At 43.8% G+C, this 16249-nt stretch overlaps 1 protein-coding gene across 5 annotated transcripts in view; it reads left to right on the plus strand.

Moving 5' to 3' along the window:
- The window catches only part of EYA2 (EYA transcriptional coactivator and phosphatase 2), a 231317-nt gene extending 217282 nt beyond the window's left edge, over window positions 1-14035 (plus strand). For all 5 annotated transcript variants that reach the window (XM_074288542.1, XM_074288543.1, XM_074288544.1 and 2 more), the window contains exons 14-16: window positions 594-715; window positions 1488-1588; window positions 13164-14035. In XM_074288542.1, coding sequence (XP_074144643.1) covers window positions 594-715; window positions 1488-1588; window positions 13164-13244 — 304 coding nt within the window. In that variant the 3' untranslated portion in view covers window positions 13245-14035. The remainder of the gene's footprint in view (window positions 1-593; window positions 716-1487; window positions 1589-13163) is intronic.
- The last annotated feature ends 2214 nt before the right edge of the window (window positions 14036-16249 follow it).

Here is a 16249-nt window from a genome sequence, read left to right on the forward strand (position 1 = left end):
CAAGACAAAAACCTGTTAGCAAAAAAAATAATAAATAAATAGATGAATGAAAGTCTACATCGGTGGAGGAAACATCGCATTGATGAAATCCCAGGTACCTAGAAGGATTGAAATACTCTTGGTGTTAGACTGACCCAAAAGTATCTTGGTGTTTTAAAAAACCAATTTTCAGTAAAAAATGTGTCTAAGACTCATTTTTAAGGTTAATCTTCATTATTAACAATTTTACCATCAATTTCTTAAGTCTAAACAATCAACAAAATAAAAAGTCAAGTTGAGATGTGTAACCATTGTTGATTTCCAGAGTTTAAGTGCTTACACTAAAGATCTATTAATCAGATCTCATGCTGATACAAGCTGGCTCCAGCACACTTACCCCCCATGTCAAATAGGCTATATCTGGTAACGTCAGGCTCACTAGATGCTAGAAACTTGTTACTCGGGCTACGTTCAACCTCATACTTGGGGGTACTTCTCCAGAATGCCATGTGCCTTCTCCATCCTCCCCACCCTAACTTGATGTTTCAGTGGACAATAATCCAGTCTCGGTCTCTTTGATTTTTTTTTAACCCCTGGTTTTGCTTATTTTCCAGGCCTAATTGTGTCAACGTGCTGGTTACCACCACTCAGCTCATCCCTGCCCTAGCTAAAGTCTTGCTGTATGGATTGGGCACAGTCTTTCCTATCGAGAACATCTACAGTGCAACCAAGACAGGTCAGAGCAGGCAGAAAGTTAGGATTACTGAGTGACAAAAGTGCTAGGCGGCTCATCCTGGGACCGCATTGCTAAGGGAAGGGAATGAGATCAAGGGAGATAAAAACTAGAAATGACTTAAAGGCAGAGATAAAAGTCTGATTCTGTTCCTGTCAGACACAGACAATTAATTCCTCACCCATTTTTCTAGGGGGGAGAGCCAAAAGTCACATTTGGTCCATTGGTTATGAACTTGTAGTACAGAGTAGATTCGGAGGACAGTTAAACAAGCAGAGGGAGTACACACTGCCAAGAAATTGGTGACTGTGAGTTGCCCTCTTAGAGACTCAGAAGAACAAGGAGATGAGAGGATTATCAGGTTGGTGTATGGCTTGAGAATGAAATTCAGGACGCCTGCCCCTCAGCCTATTGTATTGACTCAGATAAGATTGTCCTTATGTATGATGAGCCTTAGAGACGGGCAAGTCCAAGTGCCTCAGTTTAGAGCAGAGAAAACCAAAAGCCCAGATACCTTGGCTATGGTCACACAGTGAGCATGGCTGCAGTTAGGAGTAGAACCAAGGTGTCCTGCCTAGAATTCAGGCCTGGCAAGTGCAGAGGAAAACAGGCCCCCATTCTAGTGCATCCACTAGGTGAGATAGTGCAGGGCTCATTCTGACCCTCCCAAACATTCCAGAAGATGGAGAACCGGGAAAGAGATGGCCCCCAGTGCAGGAAAAGAGAAAGGCCTCTAAGCACAATTCTTCTCACTAACTGACTTCTTGGTCTGCAGGAAAGGAGAGCTGCTTTGAAAGGATAATGCAGAGGTTTGGAAGGAAAGCAGTCTATATTGTAATAGGAGACGGCGTGGAAGAGGAGCAAGGAGCAAAGAAGGTACTTATAAAGCATCTTTCTCTCTACATTTCACCCCTCTTCCATGGTAGTAAAGTTGCTCAGATCTTAGTGGCATAGGGCGTTTAATCAGAATGATTGGGACCCTGAGAATTCAGCTGTTATTATTTCTCTCTAAGAGGGTGTGGATGTGTGTTGGGAGAAGGGAGGGCAGATGTGAGAGAGGAGAAAAAGAGAAGGAAAAGGGGAGAGGAAAGAGAAGAAAGGAGAGAAGTAAAAGTTGACAATGAAGGGAAAGAGAAGAAGCAAACCACATTCATGGGTCACACAAAAAGCGTGTGTGTCTGTGTCCAGGGGAAGATGATGGACAGTATCATATAGTGGAAAGAAATCTGAATTGGAAGTCAAGCAACCTAGACTCGAATCCCAACTGTAAAATGAGGAGGGTCAGACTCTACTGTGCCTTTCATTGCTCTATCTCTGATTATATATGTGTCTGTGTGTGTGTTTGTATGGGTTTGGGGGCTTTTCCCCCTCGGCCGTGTGTTCAGACTTCATTCACGGCACTGACTTCCTCTCACTCAGGCATGGTTTGGCTCTCTCTTTCCCAGGCTCTTGGCTCACCATTCCTTTCCCATTTGTAAATCGTTGAAGCATCCTGAGTAATTTCCTATTCTAAATCCCTTCTCCAGGACACTGGCCGCCACCTCCCCTGATAACTGCTGGTTTGGTTGAGGAATGCCTCCCCCTAGAGCCCAGCTCTGCTTTGTTGGGGGTGGGCTTCTTTTTCATACATCACTTGTTCCAGGAACTGTTCCCAGTTAATAAAGACAGCATTAAGCTCATGAAAAAGTAAAATCCCATTTCTGTGATCTCAGACTACCAAGTAAAGGAGATATGGGGGGCTGCCGAGTTCTTAGAAGGAAAAAACGACAGCTGAATTCCCAGAGTCTCAGCCATAACAGCCAAGCCTCCCCCTCCCTCTGCTTGCCCCATGCCATGGAGCTTAATAACAAGGACCTTCACTGCTCCCTGCATTGGCCACTTTATTGAAGTAAAGGAAGCCCCAAACAAGAAATGACTCTTTGCTTACATAGCCCAAAGGGGCCGGCACTGGGGAAACATTGGAAATAGAGAATTAAGTTCTCATAAAGAGGCTGCTCAGGGCAGCTTCGTGGCGTAGTGGATAGTGTGCCTAGAGTCAGGAATGCTCCTTTCCCAGAATTCCAATCCAGCTTCAGACATTTGTTAGCTGTGTGATTCTGGGCAAGTCACTTAACTTTGTTTGCCTCGGTTTCCTCATTTGTAAAATGAGCTGGAGAAGGAAATGGCGAACCACTGACTGTGTGAGTGGGCAAGTCCCTTAACCATGCTTGCCTTAGTTCCTGATCTATAAAATGAGCTAGAGAAAGAAACGACAGACTACTCCAGTATCTTTGCCAAGAAAATCCCCAATGGGGTCATGCAGAGTAGGACATGACTGAACAAGAACAAAAAGAGGCTGTACCAGTTTAAGGAACAGAGTTCACCTAACTCGTGGGAATGTACCCACCCTTCTCCCTAGTCTGGACTATCCCTTACATGCTTAAGAACCCAGGCAACCTATTCATTCCTGGATTGGGCAACTTTTTGCAGTGAGAACTGTAGGAATAAAGCTTCTCACTACCTGTGTGCACTCATACAGAGACAGAGATATCCCCCTGACTCAACAGAAGTGGGTCTAGTTCAAGTCTCAGATCATCTATGTCTCCCTTTGGAGGTAGAATTTAATACTTAGGATCCTCAGAGTCCAATTCTGCTACTTTCTATCTGCTCAATACCCCAGGTAAGCATTGACCTCCACTGGCCCAATTCCTTGTCTGTATAAAGGGGCATTGTAATTGATAGCCATAGATGTCCTTTGCAGCTCAAAAATGTATGTTCTTAGAACTGGGCAGAGACATAATCACTCATCTGTCCTAACGTCTTCATTTTTCCAGATGCAGGGGAAGAAAGAAAAGTGAAGCTTGTCTATTAAAGGCAAGTTGCACAGGTAGCAAGTAGCAAAACTGAGAATGAAACCTATGTACTCAGTCTCTCATTCCAGCATTCTTTCCAAAAGCCGAACTTCCTCTTGATTTCCTTCTCTTCCAGCATGATTCCTAATTCTACCTTTCTTTTTGTTGAATCTTTTTTTTTTTTTTTTCCTTTTGGCAAGGTAGTTAGGATTAAGTGACTTGTCTAGGGTCACACAGATTTGAACTCAAATCCTTCTGATCCCAGAGACAGTAATCTATCCACTTCACCATCTAGCTGCCTCTAGTTCTACCTCTCTTAAGCAGCTAGATGACATGTTGAGCCTGGAGTCACTAACACTTAAGTTCAAATCCAATGTCAGACATTAATTGTATGACCTTAAGCAAGTCATTTAATTTAATATCTTTAATTTTAATATCTTTCACCACTTACTTCCCAAGACTTACGGAAATAATATTTGTAAAATAAAATATTACAAAAGCCCTAAAGAAATGCTACTGTTATTATAGTATATATTATAACATGTATATGTGATAATATATTTTATATGTTATAGCCACTAGAAATATTATTGCCCAGTATATCACATATCTGAAAAGCATTTTAAGGCTTGCAAAATACTTTCTATGTTATGACCCTCTACAGTAGGTAGTGCAGTTACTGTTGTCCCCATTTTACAGAGAAGGATAAAGGATCTAAAAAGGTCACACAGCTACTAAGTGCTTGAGGCAAGATTTGAACTCGGGGGTCTTCCTGACTCCAGGCCCAGCATCCTATTCATTGTGCTATCTAAATCATTGCCTCTAAAGGAAAACTTCAGAAGTCCTCTGGAACAATTCTCTATGCTAATTCTGTGGCTGCTCTGGTCACCATCATTAGCTGAGTCGTTAGCCCTGGAAGCAGGGCTTTAATTATTACATCTATCAGTCACCAGACATTTATTAAGCTCTGCCAGGGTTACCAATACCCAAGTGAGAAATCCTGCCCCCAAGAAGCGTATATGCTAGGAGACTCATGGCACTTAATGAATAGAAAGTAAATTAGAATGCAAACCAGTCCCAAAAGTGAAGCCCTTAGCAAAGGCTCCTAAAATGAGACTTAGGAAGTCAAAGAAAATCCTTCTTTGTACTGTGAGGACTAAATGTAATAGTGGTTGTTTTCTGAAAGACAAGAAGAGCCAAAAATCTACAAGATTCAATGGGATCCAGAGCAAGCAAACATTCTCATCCTTGTATGTTTGGTCTTTTGGTCGAATCTAGTGGTTGCTAAAGACGCCTTCTCAGAATAATGTTTGTAAATGCACAAAAATAGAAGCATTCAGGATTACGGAGTTTAATGAAAATGAAAACGGATTTTTTTTTCTCCCCAGTCAAGCTCACAGCTTCTCTAAAATACATGCAAGAAATCCCTCTCTCTCTCTCTCTCTCTCTCTCTCTCTCTCTCTCTCTCTCTCTTTTCTCTCTCTCTCTTTCTCTCTCTCTGTCTCTCTCTCTCTCTCTCTCTCTCTGTCTCTGTCTCTCTTTCTCTGTCTCTCTCTCTCTCTCTCTCTCTCTCTCTCTCTCTCTCTCTCTCTCTCTCTCTCTCTCTCTCTCTCCATTTCTCTCTCTCTTTCCCTTTCTCCCTCTCTTTCCTTCTTTCTACATTGTAGAAGCAGAGTAGTTGGTCTCAGACCTGGGCTTCAGGAGCAGCATCAAAGGCCCACCTGCTAGCAGGGGGCAAATCCTGCAGAGCAACAGAACCTTGGCTCTACCAAGAGCCCTTTTTACTTCCACTGCCTCTCCAATGAAGCGCTTTGCCCCATTACCAGGAAATGCTACTTGCAAGGGGCTGCCATTGCCTTGTGATTGATGGGAGTCATTAGTTCAAGCTGCTGTACACCTGAGCTGTATAAAATATGAGAAAAGGAAGAGAGGCTTGCAGTGTTTCTGCTGACAGCATTGATAATATCTCAATTTTAGTGGGTCATTTTTCTCCCCCTCTCCACAAGTGATAAATCTAGCCAAGTTCAAGAACCATCAAGGAACCAAGGCTGCAGAGGGAGGGGCTTTCTCCATCCTCTTCCCTGCCTACCTTCACCCCCCAACAACAACAAGGAAATATCTCCAAATGGGGAGGAATTGACTGGGAGGAAACTCAAATGGCTTTCTAATTGGAATCCTGTGTAATGGCGCTGTGTTCACTGACTGGAATTGATGAATTGTAGTTTCTTGGAGGAGCCTGGAGTCGTCACAATAGTCTGAAGGACCAAGAGCACAGAACTGTCCATTTACTAGATTGCCTGCTCTTAATGGAGGAGCTAGCCCTTGAGGAGGGAGAGGGGGAATGAGCGGGGAAAGGATGGATAGAAGGCATATAGTCAGTCACTTTTTTTTCATGTTTGTTTGTACTAGGGTAAAGGACTGAACCTGTGATTTCTTCAGTGTGAAGGGACTCCTAAATGGGAAACTCCTTCTACTAGTACCTTCCCAGCAGCTTACACTCTTAAAAGAAAATTAACTGGTTTGCCCAGGTTATACAGCCCGCATGCATCCGAGTGGTCTGAAACAAGGCCTGAAAGCAAGTGGGTGTCTGTGATTCCTTCCTAGGAAGAGAATTTCCATGTGTACCCTTCTGAGCTAGGAAATGGAGGTGACAAACTGTGCTTTTGGAAAAGGGCAGTCAGGATGTTGGCCTCCTCAGCCACACATCTCCTCCCAGTGATGGCCACTTAGCCTTTATGTTAATATTATTTTGAGCCTAGGAACTTGAAACTTGAACTCAGGTGTCTTCCTGGTTCTGAGCCCAGCTGCCCATGTGCCAGAGCCCTTCCTAGAAGAGGATATAGTTATCACTTATACCTACACAGAACAATATTGACCCACCATTACTAAGACTTATCTTTGGGCAATTTTTCTTTCCTTTTTTTAAGTGAAGAAAAAAATATTTAGAGATTTGAATGAATTTATAGCAAATGACTCAGTTTCCTATAATCCTGAAAAGATTGAGTCTATGTGATGGAAGCTTCCCTCAACTCCCCTCCTGAACCTCTCAAAAAGTCTCAACCCCATCGCCTATTTTCTCCTTTCTCCCTGTGTTAGAGAAGCATCACTGTACTTTGGGCAATTTTTCTACCAGTGAAGACAGTTCTCCGTTGTGATTGAATGCTAAAAGCTACACCCCATAGGAATCCAAACCCAGACTAGATCCCCTTCATCTCAGCCTGATTAATACTGTGCTCTAAGCAGTCTTTAATGAGTTTATTGATAAACTCAGCAAGTAATTCAAGTGTATGCAAAATAATTATGAGGTGGTTGGGAGGGGGAGGGTCAGAAAAGATTCAGGTAGGGATGGTCTTAGAGCAGAGCTGAGAGGTAGAGGTGGGGAACGATGGGAGGATATTGTTTGCAAAAGCAAATGGGGAAAAAGGAAATGGGAAATGGAGTGTGATAATTATACATGTCCAACATGGCACTGAGACCTCTGTGATAATGCTTACTGGAAAGTTCCTTGGTCTCATCTAATATCTACTTGGGTTTATTAGGCTCAAAATAATATTAATATAAAGTTCAGATGGGCATTACTGGGAGGAGATGTGTGGCTGAGGAGGCAATGTCCTAAGTGCCCTTTTCCAAAAGCACAGTTTGTCACCTCCATTTCCTAGCTCAGAAGAGTACACACAAGTTTTCTTTCTGGGAAGGAATCACAGAACCGAACCTCACATTCCCCATTCTACTTTCAGGCCTTATTTCAGACCACTTCATGAACCATCCACAAAGTCCAAAAGTTCACTGTGGGTGTATAGAAGAAAAAAGGAAAAATAACGAACTTTTGCCTTGCAGGGACTTAAGTAAGGTGAGGTTCAGTGCGGCCAGAAAAATCAGCATTTGCTTAGAGCCTGAGCAGCATCTGGCTAGGCAATTCTAACAGGAGTCAGCCACCAAGTCAGAATTTAAATAGAAATTGGAAGTGTGATCCTTCCCCCTTACTCCCCTTTCCTGTCTTTCCTACCCATCCCACCACTGACCCAGAACATTTTTTAGAATCCTTCCAGGACCATCATTGTAATGCTAGAAAGATAGTCAACTTGGCCATACCGTGGCAAATGTTTTTCCCAAGGGGTGGAGAGAGAGCGCTCCCTCCAAGCTGCCCCTTCGACTTTAAAACATTCCAGTTTTTGTTCCCCTGTATCCACCTGTATCCACTGGGGAGACTGCTTTGGATCAAAGGAAAAGGATTAACATTTATTAGTCATGTTATTGTACAGATGGGTCCCCAGCCAGAGTCTTCTCACAAACAGCCAGGCCTAGTGTAATATGTACTGCTTGTTTCTCAGTTTCTGTGTTTTCCTTCATTTAGACATGTATATGTAGCCCTGCATGCTAATATACATATATATATATATACATCCAGACACATCTATATGCCACAGGCCCCAGTAGCCTCTCAGGGCACATAAGCCATTTCCCCAGATTTAATGAGACACAGCATGGTGAGGTAAGGGGATAGCAGTTAATAACACACAGCTCGTCATCCTCGCCGGCATTCCCTGAATTTATCTGATTGTTGTAGAGTTAAGTCACCGTTCAAATAGGAAAGGTCTGGATGGGGCCAAACTGCAGTTGTTGCTCCCCTCTGGGGGGGGGGGGGAGGATTTCTTATTTCTTCCCACAAGCTGACCTGGGATTATCAGCAGTATTGGAAAACATGCCATCTCTAAATAGAAAAAAACAACTTTCTATTGAAAATGAGTCTAACAGGTTTCCCCAGACTTCATGTGCCACTGTCTGAGGGATTATACATTCAGTTTTAGGCCTAAAAAAGATTATTAGAGATCCCAAAATCCACCTCTAATTTTAGAGATAAAATAAAGTATGAAAGGGAAATTAGATGGCACCATAGTGCACAGAGTGCCAGGCCTGGAGCCCATCTCCCCGAGTCCAGATCTGGTCTCAGATGCTGACTAGCTGTGTAACCCTGGGTAAGTCACTTAACCCTATTTGCCCCAGGTTCCTCATTTGTAAAATGGGCTAGAGAAGGAAATGACAAACCATTATAGTACCTCTGCCATGCTTGCTAAGAAAATACCAAAGGGGGTCACAAAGAGTCAGAAATGATTGAACAACAAATACAAGATACAACATGAACCCAGAGGGGAAGGGATTTGCCTGACTTTACACAGTTACTAAATGACATCTATCATTCTTTGCACAATGCAGCGTTGCTGTACTTGGTGAGGGATAAAAAATCTAGGAGCTTGAAGGGATATAAAGGTCAACTAGTCCAACTTACATACCTGAAGATTCATCTCATCTCCAGCTTCCTGACAATTACTCAAACTGCCTCTTGTTTTAATTGTTCTGAGGACAAAAAAGTCTATGAAAAAAAAATTTTAAGTCCATAATAATAAGGAGCTTATATATGAGCATTAAACTTTGCAAAGTGCTATCCACAATTGTTTCTCATTTGATCCCCCCAGTGCCCCTGGAAGGTAGATGCTTGTTATCCCCTTTTTACAGTGGAGGAAACTGAAGCAGGCAAAGGTCGAATGAGGTTTTAAGAAGATAGCCCCAGTGAGATTTTTAAGATGTTACCCTAAGTGTCTGAGGATGAATTTGAATTCATGTTTTTCCAATTCCAGCTCCCAAACTGACCCATCTAGCTGCCTCATGGCACAAGGAGCAGCAGAATGATATCAGTGAGAACAGTGGACATGAAGAGCAGGGTCTGAGTTCTTAGCGCTGCCACTTACGTAGCAGGGAGAGGTCTAACAAACCACCTTAATAGTCTAACCTTAATTTTCCCATCTGCAGAATGGGAATTGTTACTCTATCCATCTCACAGAGTAATTGTAAAAGAAGTATTTCCTAAACAGAGAAGCACTATAAAAATGTGTTGTTGTTCAGTCATGTCCAACTCTTTGTGACCCCATTTGGTATTTTCTTAGCAAAACTACAGGAGTGATTTGCTATCTCCTCCTTCACCTCATATTACAGATAAGGAAACTGAGGCAAACAGGATGAAGTGGATTGCTCAGGATCACATAAGTACTAAGTGTCTGAGGCTGGAGTTGAACTCAGAAAAATGAATCTTCCTGCCTCCAGGCTTGTTACTCTATCCACTGTGCCTCCTGGCTGCCATTACAAACTTGAAATTTACTTCAATCTAGCTAAAATCTAAAATTCCATTTTGAGACAGCTGTAATTAATTATTAAGATGTTTTTCTTTCTAGTGACATGAAATCTTTCTCCTTGTAACTTCTACTCACCCACTGGCCCTTACTCTTTCTCCTTTCTGAGAACAAACAGAAAATTTCTCTGTGACATTTCTGCTATTTGAGGACAAATTGAATATCTTTGGTCTGTCTCTCAGAAGACCACAGATTTAGAAGCATTAGCTACTTTGAGTCGTCCAGTCCACAATCCAAATGCGCCTTCATTCCCATCTCCCTCCCCACTCTTTCTCTAGATGGGCTCCAGCCCCTCATCTAAAATGTGTCCCTCCTCAGGCCGAGGGGGTCTCTCAGCCTCACTGCTTCCCTCTTCCTCCCTGTCACCTCTTACCAAAAATAAATAAATAGACGTATGTGTTTGTGAGAGAGAAAAAAATCCCTCTTCAAGGGAAGTTTTGAGGAGGTCTCCAGGGAGGGTGATGACGCCTGGACGCTTTCTTGTCCCTTCCCCCTCCGGCTCAGGACCCAGCAGGCTCCATCTGTCCATTGGTCCCCAGGGCCTGGCCAGCAGCTTGCTTGGCATAAGCCATGTAGTGAGCTAATAACCCTGTCTTTGTTTTCAGTCAGGATTATGGGGACCTCCCTGTTCTTTTTTAGCCTATTTCTCCTATTATTAATATCATCAGTGATGGTGATGGTTATGTTCTCCTTTTCACAGGGCAGAAAGAAATAACCAAAGGGCCCCTCAACACAGCTGCCCTGGCTTTTTTCACATCTGGGATATTTACAGTTCTTCACTGGCTAGATCTAGAATTATAATGATCCAAGCCAGAAAGACTTTTAAAAAAAGAGCTCCACTAGATTTGTAAGCTCCTTGAAGGCAGGGATTATATCTACCTGTCCTCTAAATCCACACACACACACACACACACACACCCCTTGGAAAGAACTACTCATCCTCTTCCCATCTTTGTGTCCGTTTCTGGAGACGGGATGTCTTTTTCTAACCTTTGTAAATTTTGCCCAGAATGACTTGGAAGTAAATCAATGAGGGATAGAAAGCAAAGTGAATGTGCTTAGACCATTTGATACAAAGAATGAATGGATGGATGAAAAAGCATTTATTAAGCACTATGCTACATATATGACCCACATCAAATTATTTGCCTTTTCAAGCAGGACAGGGGAATGAAGCTCAAAATCTTTTTTAAAAGAATGTTTAAAAAATTGTTTTTACATGTAGTTGGAAAAATAAAATATTGTTTAAAATAAATTAAATTTTAAAACATTGTGCTAAGTTCCAGAGATATGAAGAGAAAAGTAAGCCTGTCCCTGTTCTCAAGGAACTCAAATTCCAATGAGAAAATAGATTTTAGCTACAAGACAAAAAGGTCCCATGGCAGGCCATGATAATAATGTCTTTCATCTCATTTCTACTGATAAAATTGTACCTTGTGCTTGACACAGTGGGCTTATGGTAAACTTTAATAAATGTTTATTGTCTGATTAGTTGATATCAGTTTCTGATTTTGAGCCAGTGCTGAAATAACTGAACAACAAATACAAGATACAACATGAACCCAGAGGGGAAGGGATCTGCTTGACTTGACACAGTTACTAAATGACATCTATCATTCTTTGCACAGTACAATATTGCTGTACTTGGTAAGGGATAAAAAAAATCTAGGAGCTTGAAGGGGACATAAAGGTCAACTAGTCCAGCTTACATACCCCGAAGATTGAATCTCCTTTCCAGCTTCAGTGCGAAGGACTTTGGTGGCAGGATTTTCTTTTCTGGGTCTTCTGCTGTTTGAAGGGTCTTTGGTTATTCCCTCTGCCATGTGAAAAGGAAAACATGGGGGCAGCTAGGTGGCGCAGTGGAGAGAGCACCAGCCCTGAAGTTAGAAGGACCCAAGTTCAGATCTGGTCTCAGACACTTAACATTTACTAGCTGTGTGACCCTGGGCAAGTCACTTAACCCCAGCCTCCAAAAAAAAAATATATATATATATATATTGGAAAGGATACGTTTATCTGATCTATGTATTTATATTAGGGGGCAGTTGGTGCACAAGGTGGTTAGAGTGAAGACTCATCTTCCTGAGGTCAAATGCAACCAGCCTCAGAGTTCTAGCTGAGCGATTCTGGACAAGTCACTTAACCCCAGCCTCAGAGAAAATAAATAAATAAAGAGAACAGGGAGACCCCCCATAATCCTGACTGAAAACAATGGCTGCAGTATTCCCAGAAGTCTTTGCCGGATTGCACATCCATGAGGGCTCTGTGGTACTTGCAGGGCGCTCTTGGGTTTACTTACATATGATGGCCGTGGGTAAGCAGTTGGGGTTAGTGGTGATCACCGGAGTGATGCTCTTAAGGATCCGGTTGAAAGCAGGGCCAGTGCTTCAGGAACATCATGGTTCTCTTTCTTGGATTTGGGGTCCTGGGCGATCTCTAGCAGAATCTGAAGATAGCCCTGCCCCATAGGTGGCAGTTCTGGGTGACGGGCCTGTTCTTTGAAGGCATTTATTTCCTTAATCAAACCCCGGGGGAGGGTGCAGTAGAACATCCCTGGCCTAAGAACCAGAAGGTCTGAGTTGTAATCCCAGCTGTGCCATTTATTTCCTACATAAATTATTTTGCGTGACTTTAGGCATGTCACTTCCCTTTTGCTGGACCTCAGTTGAAGGATTGAATAGGTTATCAGGGCAATGTGGTCTGGGGAAAAAAGAGCACAGATTTGGAGTCACAAGACCATGGTTCACATATCAGCTTTGCAATCTATGGCCTTGGACAAGCCATTCGAACCTCAGTTTTCTCATCTGCAAAATGAAGAGATTGCACAGATGAGTTCTAAGGTGCTTCTCCTCCTAAATCTATCATCCTCTGACTCCATGCTCTCAACCTAGATATAATTAATTATTGCCTTCCAGGTCTGAAATTCATTTGATTTGAAAGATGCTAAGAACTGCTTTTAATAAAGATCAAAGGTAATCCTAATGTGTGTTGAGGATATGGGAGAAGGGAAAAGAAGAATTTATTACTTAAATCATGAAACAATTCGTGATTTCATCCTTATAGGCAGAATACCACCTACACGAATGATAATCTTTCTCTGCACTGTTAGAGAAGTGATAATAAGCACTTTAACTTATTTTTGAATGATAGACAACAAAAATTCACCGTCATCTCCACCCCAGGGATTTCAGTTTCCCCTTAGACATTGAGCCAAGGATGTTGGGGGCCTAAATGCATAGGATGTGGATTATTTTGAAAGCTAGAAATTAGCTTGATGTGGCAAAAAGAATCTTGGAATTAACGTTAGAAAGTGCAAATTGAATTGTGACCTTGTGTCCAAGTGACTTTGAACCTGTGTGCAGAATGGAGAAGATAACGTCTGCTCCTGTCCTGTAACGTCCTACCTACCAGAACTCTTCTGTTGTTCTTTTGCAGCACAACATGCCCTTTTGGAGAATCTCCTGCCATGCAGACTTGGAGGCCCTGAGGCATGCCCTGGAGCTGGAGTACTTATAGCAGAGCCACAGGGAGGTCCTACCCTGGAGTGGCCCTGAGCTTGGCTGCACAGTTCCCACCCCACGACCCTGCACGGTCCAGCCCTCTTTTCTTCCTGCCTCCCCACTTCAGACTTTGAGGATTTGGAAGGAACAGAGACTGAGCAGTTACCCTGCAGGGGGACCACTTCCTTGGGAGCCAAGGACCTCTGATAGGAGGAAACAAAGCTACATCTCAAGGGTTGAACTGAGAGCCCTCCAGGAGGCAGCTGGGAAGGATCTGACTTTGGGGATGAAGATGGAAGTGAAAGGCAGGGATGTGGCCCAATATAGGGGCTCAACGACCGCGACCTTCTGCAGGACTCACTGAAGGGAAGCAAGAAATCATTGATATAAGGAGGAGCAGGCAGGCTATTTTTTTTTTTTTAATTTATGAACTAATCTCATTACTCTGGTATTATGCTCTCATACCTGTGATGGCGGATTTCTTTGTTGCTGGTTTGTTTTTTAAACTCTCTTTGGGATGGGGTTAGGGAGGGAGTGGGGACTTACAGATCTAACTTAAAGAGATCTCTTTTCAAGTTGTACTCTGAGGGACAATCACACTTTGTAAATTAGTAAGTGAGGACATTCAGGGTCATCAAGAAGACCTAGAGCTTATTTTTGTTCTTGGAAAAGTCTCCTGATGACGTGTGAACAGTGCACGGTGCCTTATGTGGCCATTTTGTTTTGGGATCGGGGGGAGGGAGGAAAAAGGTGAGGGGAAGCTGTACCATGTGAGACTGAATGACATTGAATAAAACCACGTTTACATTTTGAGGTAAGAGTAACCACTTGTTCCTTCTTCAGGCTTGAGGTTTTAGGGGAGCAGAGGTCCTTAAGAACCCCAAGACCTGTCTGACTTCTGCTGATCCACGGGGGGGCCCAGGAGCACCTAGATCTATGGTAGAAGACTGGAGGTAGCATCCCATTGGCCTTAGTCATGGCAAAAAGTGACCAGTTGGCTGGTATTCAGGGAAACACAAGGGCATGTAGCTGGGCGCCTAGAGAGAGAAAGGGTACCGACCCTTTGATAGACCACACACTAATACTTTGACACAAAGATTCCCTGATTCAGATGTTTTGTTTTTTTTTTCCAAAAAACAGAGGAGAGGGGAGCAATTTTAAAAAAAAGTCAACCATGATAAGATTAGGAAGCCAGACACAAGGTGCTTGGGAGCCATTGCCCTCCCCTTTCTCTTTCCTCTCCCTCATCCTGTCACCAGAATCAACTCTCTGAAAAGGTTCTGTAGTTTATTCACCCAGTGCTTGGAATGACTAAGAGAGCGGTTTGCATTTTCGCAGTGGCAAAATTTAGCTTAGGCCCTCGTCTGTATAGGGGATAGAGACTGGCCCCGTGATTTTATCTGAGTCAGATACTTTCTCAATGCAAGTCACCATCTTCTCCGAAATTTTAGGTTACCTTGAGTACTGAAAAGTTAAATAACTTGCCTGTGGTCGTGGGGTCAGTGTGTCGGAGAACTTTGTGACTCTGGGAGGCCTTCCATCCACTATCGGTGAAATGTAGCTCTGAAGTCATGTGGAATTTGAGACCTGGGAAAGGGCACATTTGTAGGAAAGGGATGGATGGCTTTCCCCCTTCGCCATGAAATCATGAGCTAGCAGGCAGAAGCCTAGGAAGGCCAATTTCCTGTGAAATAGAGGTCATTCCCAAAGGGTTGATGACAGATCCCTGAAGCAGCCTCTCTAAAACTGCTCCTCGCCCTTCCCCCAAGTTAGTTATAACTTGGCTTTGCACATCTCTAGTTGTCTCGTCCACATTTCTTTACAGTTCTTTGGTGAAACAGGAGGAGGAGTACTAAGGTCCGGCAGCGGGGAGGTCACTGGGGTTGGGAGATAATTAATGGCTCTTGCCTAGGAGTCTGAGGCTGCCACTGATTGGTCGGTTGGTTGTCCTTTCTCAAAGAAGACCCCAGCGACATTACCGTGTTAGTCGTGGCGGGTCAGACTGCTCTGGCAGGCCCAACAACACCCTCCTCGGGAAGGGGTAGCTTCTAACTTTGCGCCTCTTGCGTTTCTTCCGTTCTGCTTTGCTCCTGGAGCGCAGCACCTCTCGGATGAGAGGCCTGGGAAGGGGCAACAGTGATCCCAGCAGCTCCCCTTTCTCTCCGCAGTGACTCCTGATTTATACAGGCTTTTCTTCACAACCACCCCCCCCAACAGGTGGGATCTCTTCGTTTTGCATAGCGGGACTGAGGCTCCACAAAGGAAAGTCTCTTGCTTAAATGTTTAACCGTAAGGTAATTTTCTCACAACTTTCCTGAGCTGTGTGGAAGAGCCTCGTGGGTTCATCTCCACCCCCGGCCCTCTCTCACAAAGCGACTGCCACCCCGAGAGATCGGCCTGACCACCCAGAGGTCCTCCGCGACCTTCCCAGCTCTGAAGGCATTCACTCTCCGCTCTGGGTTTCCCAAATGGAGGAAACACACAGTTACTTCTGTTTGGGAAATGTGGAGCGGGGCTCCGCTCAGTTTTCTCGATCTCAGTTCCATGGGGAGAATTTCCTGGTCCGGCCAATCTCATCGGGTTGTTTTAAAAGTCACGGGGTTGAGAGCTTTGTTAACTATTGCTCCTCTTAGAGAAAGATCTCATCAGGGAATCCTGAGACTTTTGAGTTCCCACCACTCTTCTAAATTCACAAGAATTTGCCTTTCTGAAGTGTAAGAAGATATATTGATTAAGTCTAAAGGGAAATCGTTTTAGCCTCAATGCAAGGATGTCGGCCACCAGAGGGCAGTGCAGCAACATCTGCAGTTGTTGAGTTTTCCATAATTTGGCCTAGTCTGGGCGGGGAGGGATGATCTCTTAGGGAGGGATCGCAGATTGCCCTTCCCCCACCTCACCCCAATCCCTCGGCAGACACGATCCAGCCCGGCCTCTGACCATAAGGAGCCCTGCTAATCCCCTGCTTAGCACCCAGCCCTGGGGGGAGAGGCGGGAGATATCATGAGGGGAAAATGCGTCATT

The sequence above is a fragment of the Sminthopsis crassicaudata genome, chromosome 2 (assembly GCF_048593235.1).
Source record: "Sminthopsis crassicaudata isolate SCR6 chromosome 2, ASM4859323v1, whole genome shotgun sequence".
Lineage (NCBI taxonomy): Eukaryota > Metazoa > Chordata > Mammalia > Dasyuromorphia > Dasyuridae > Sminthopsis > Sminthopsis crassicaudata.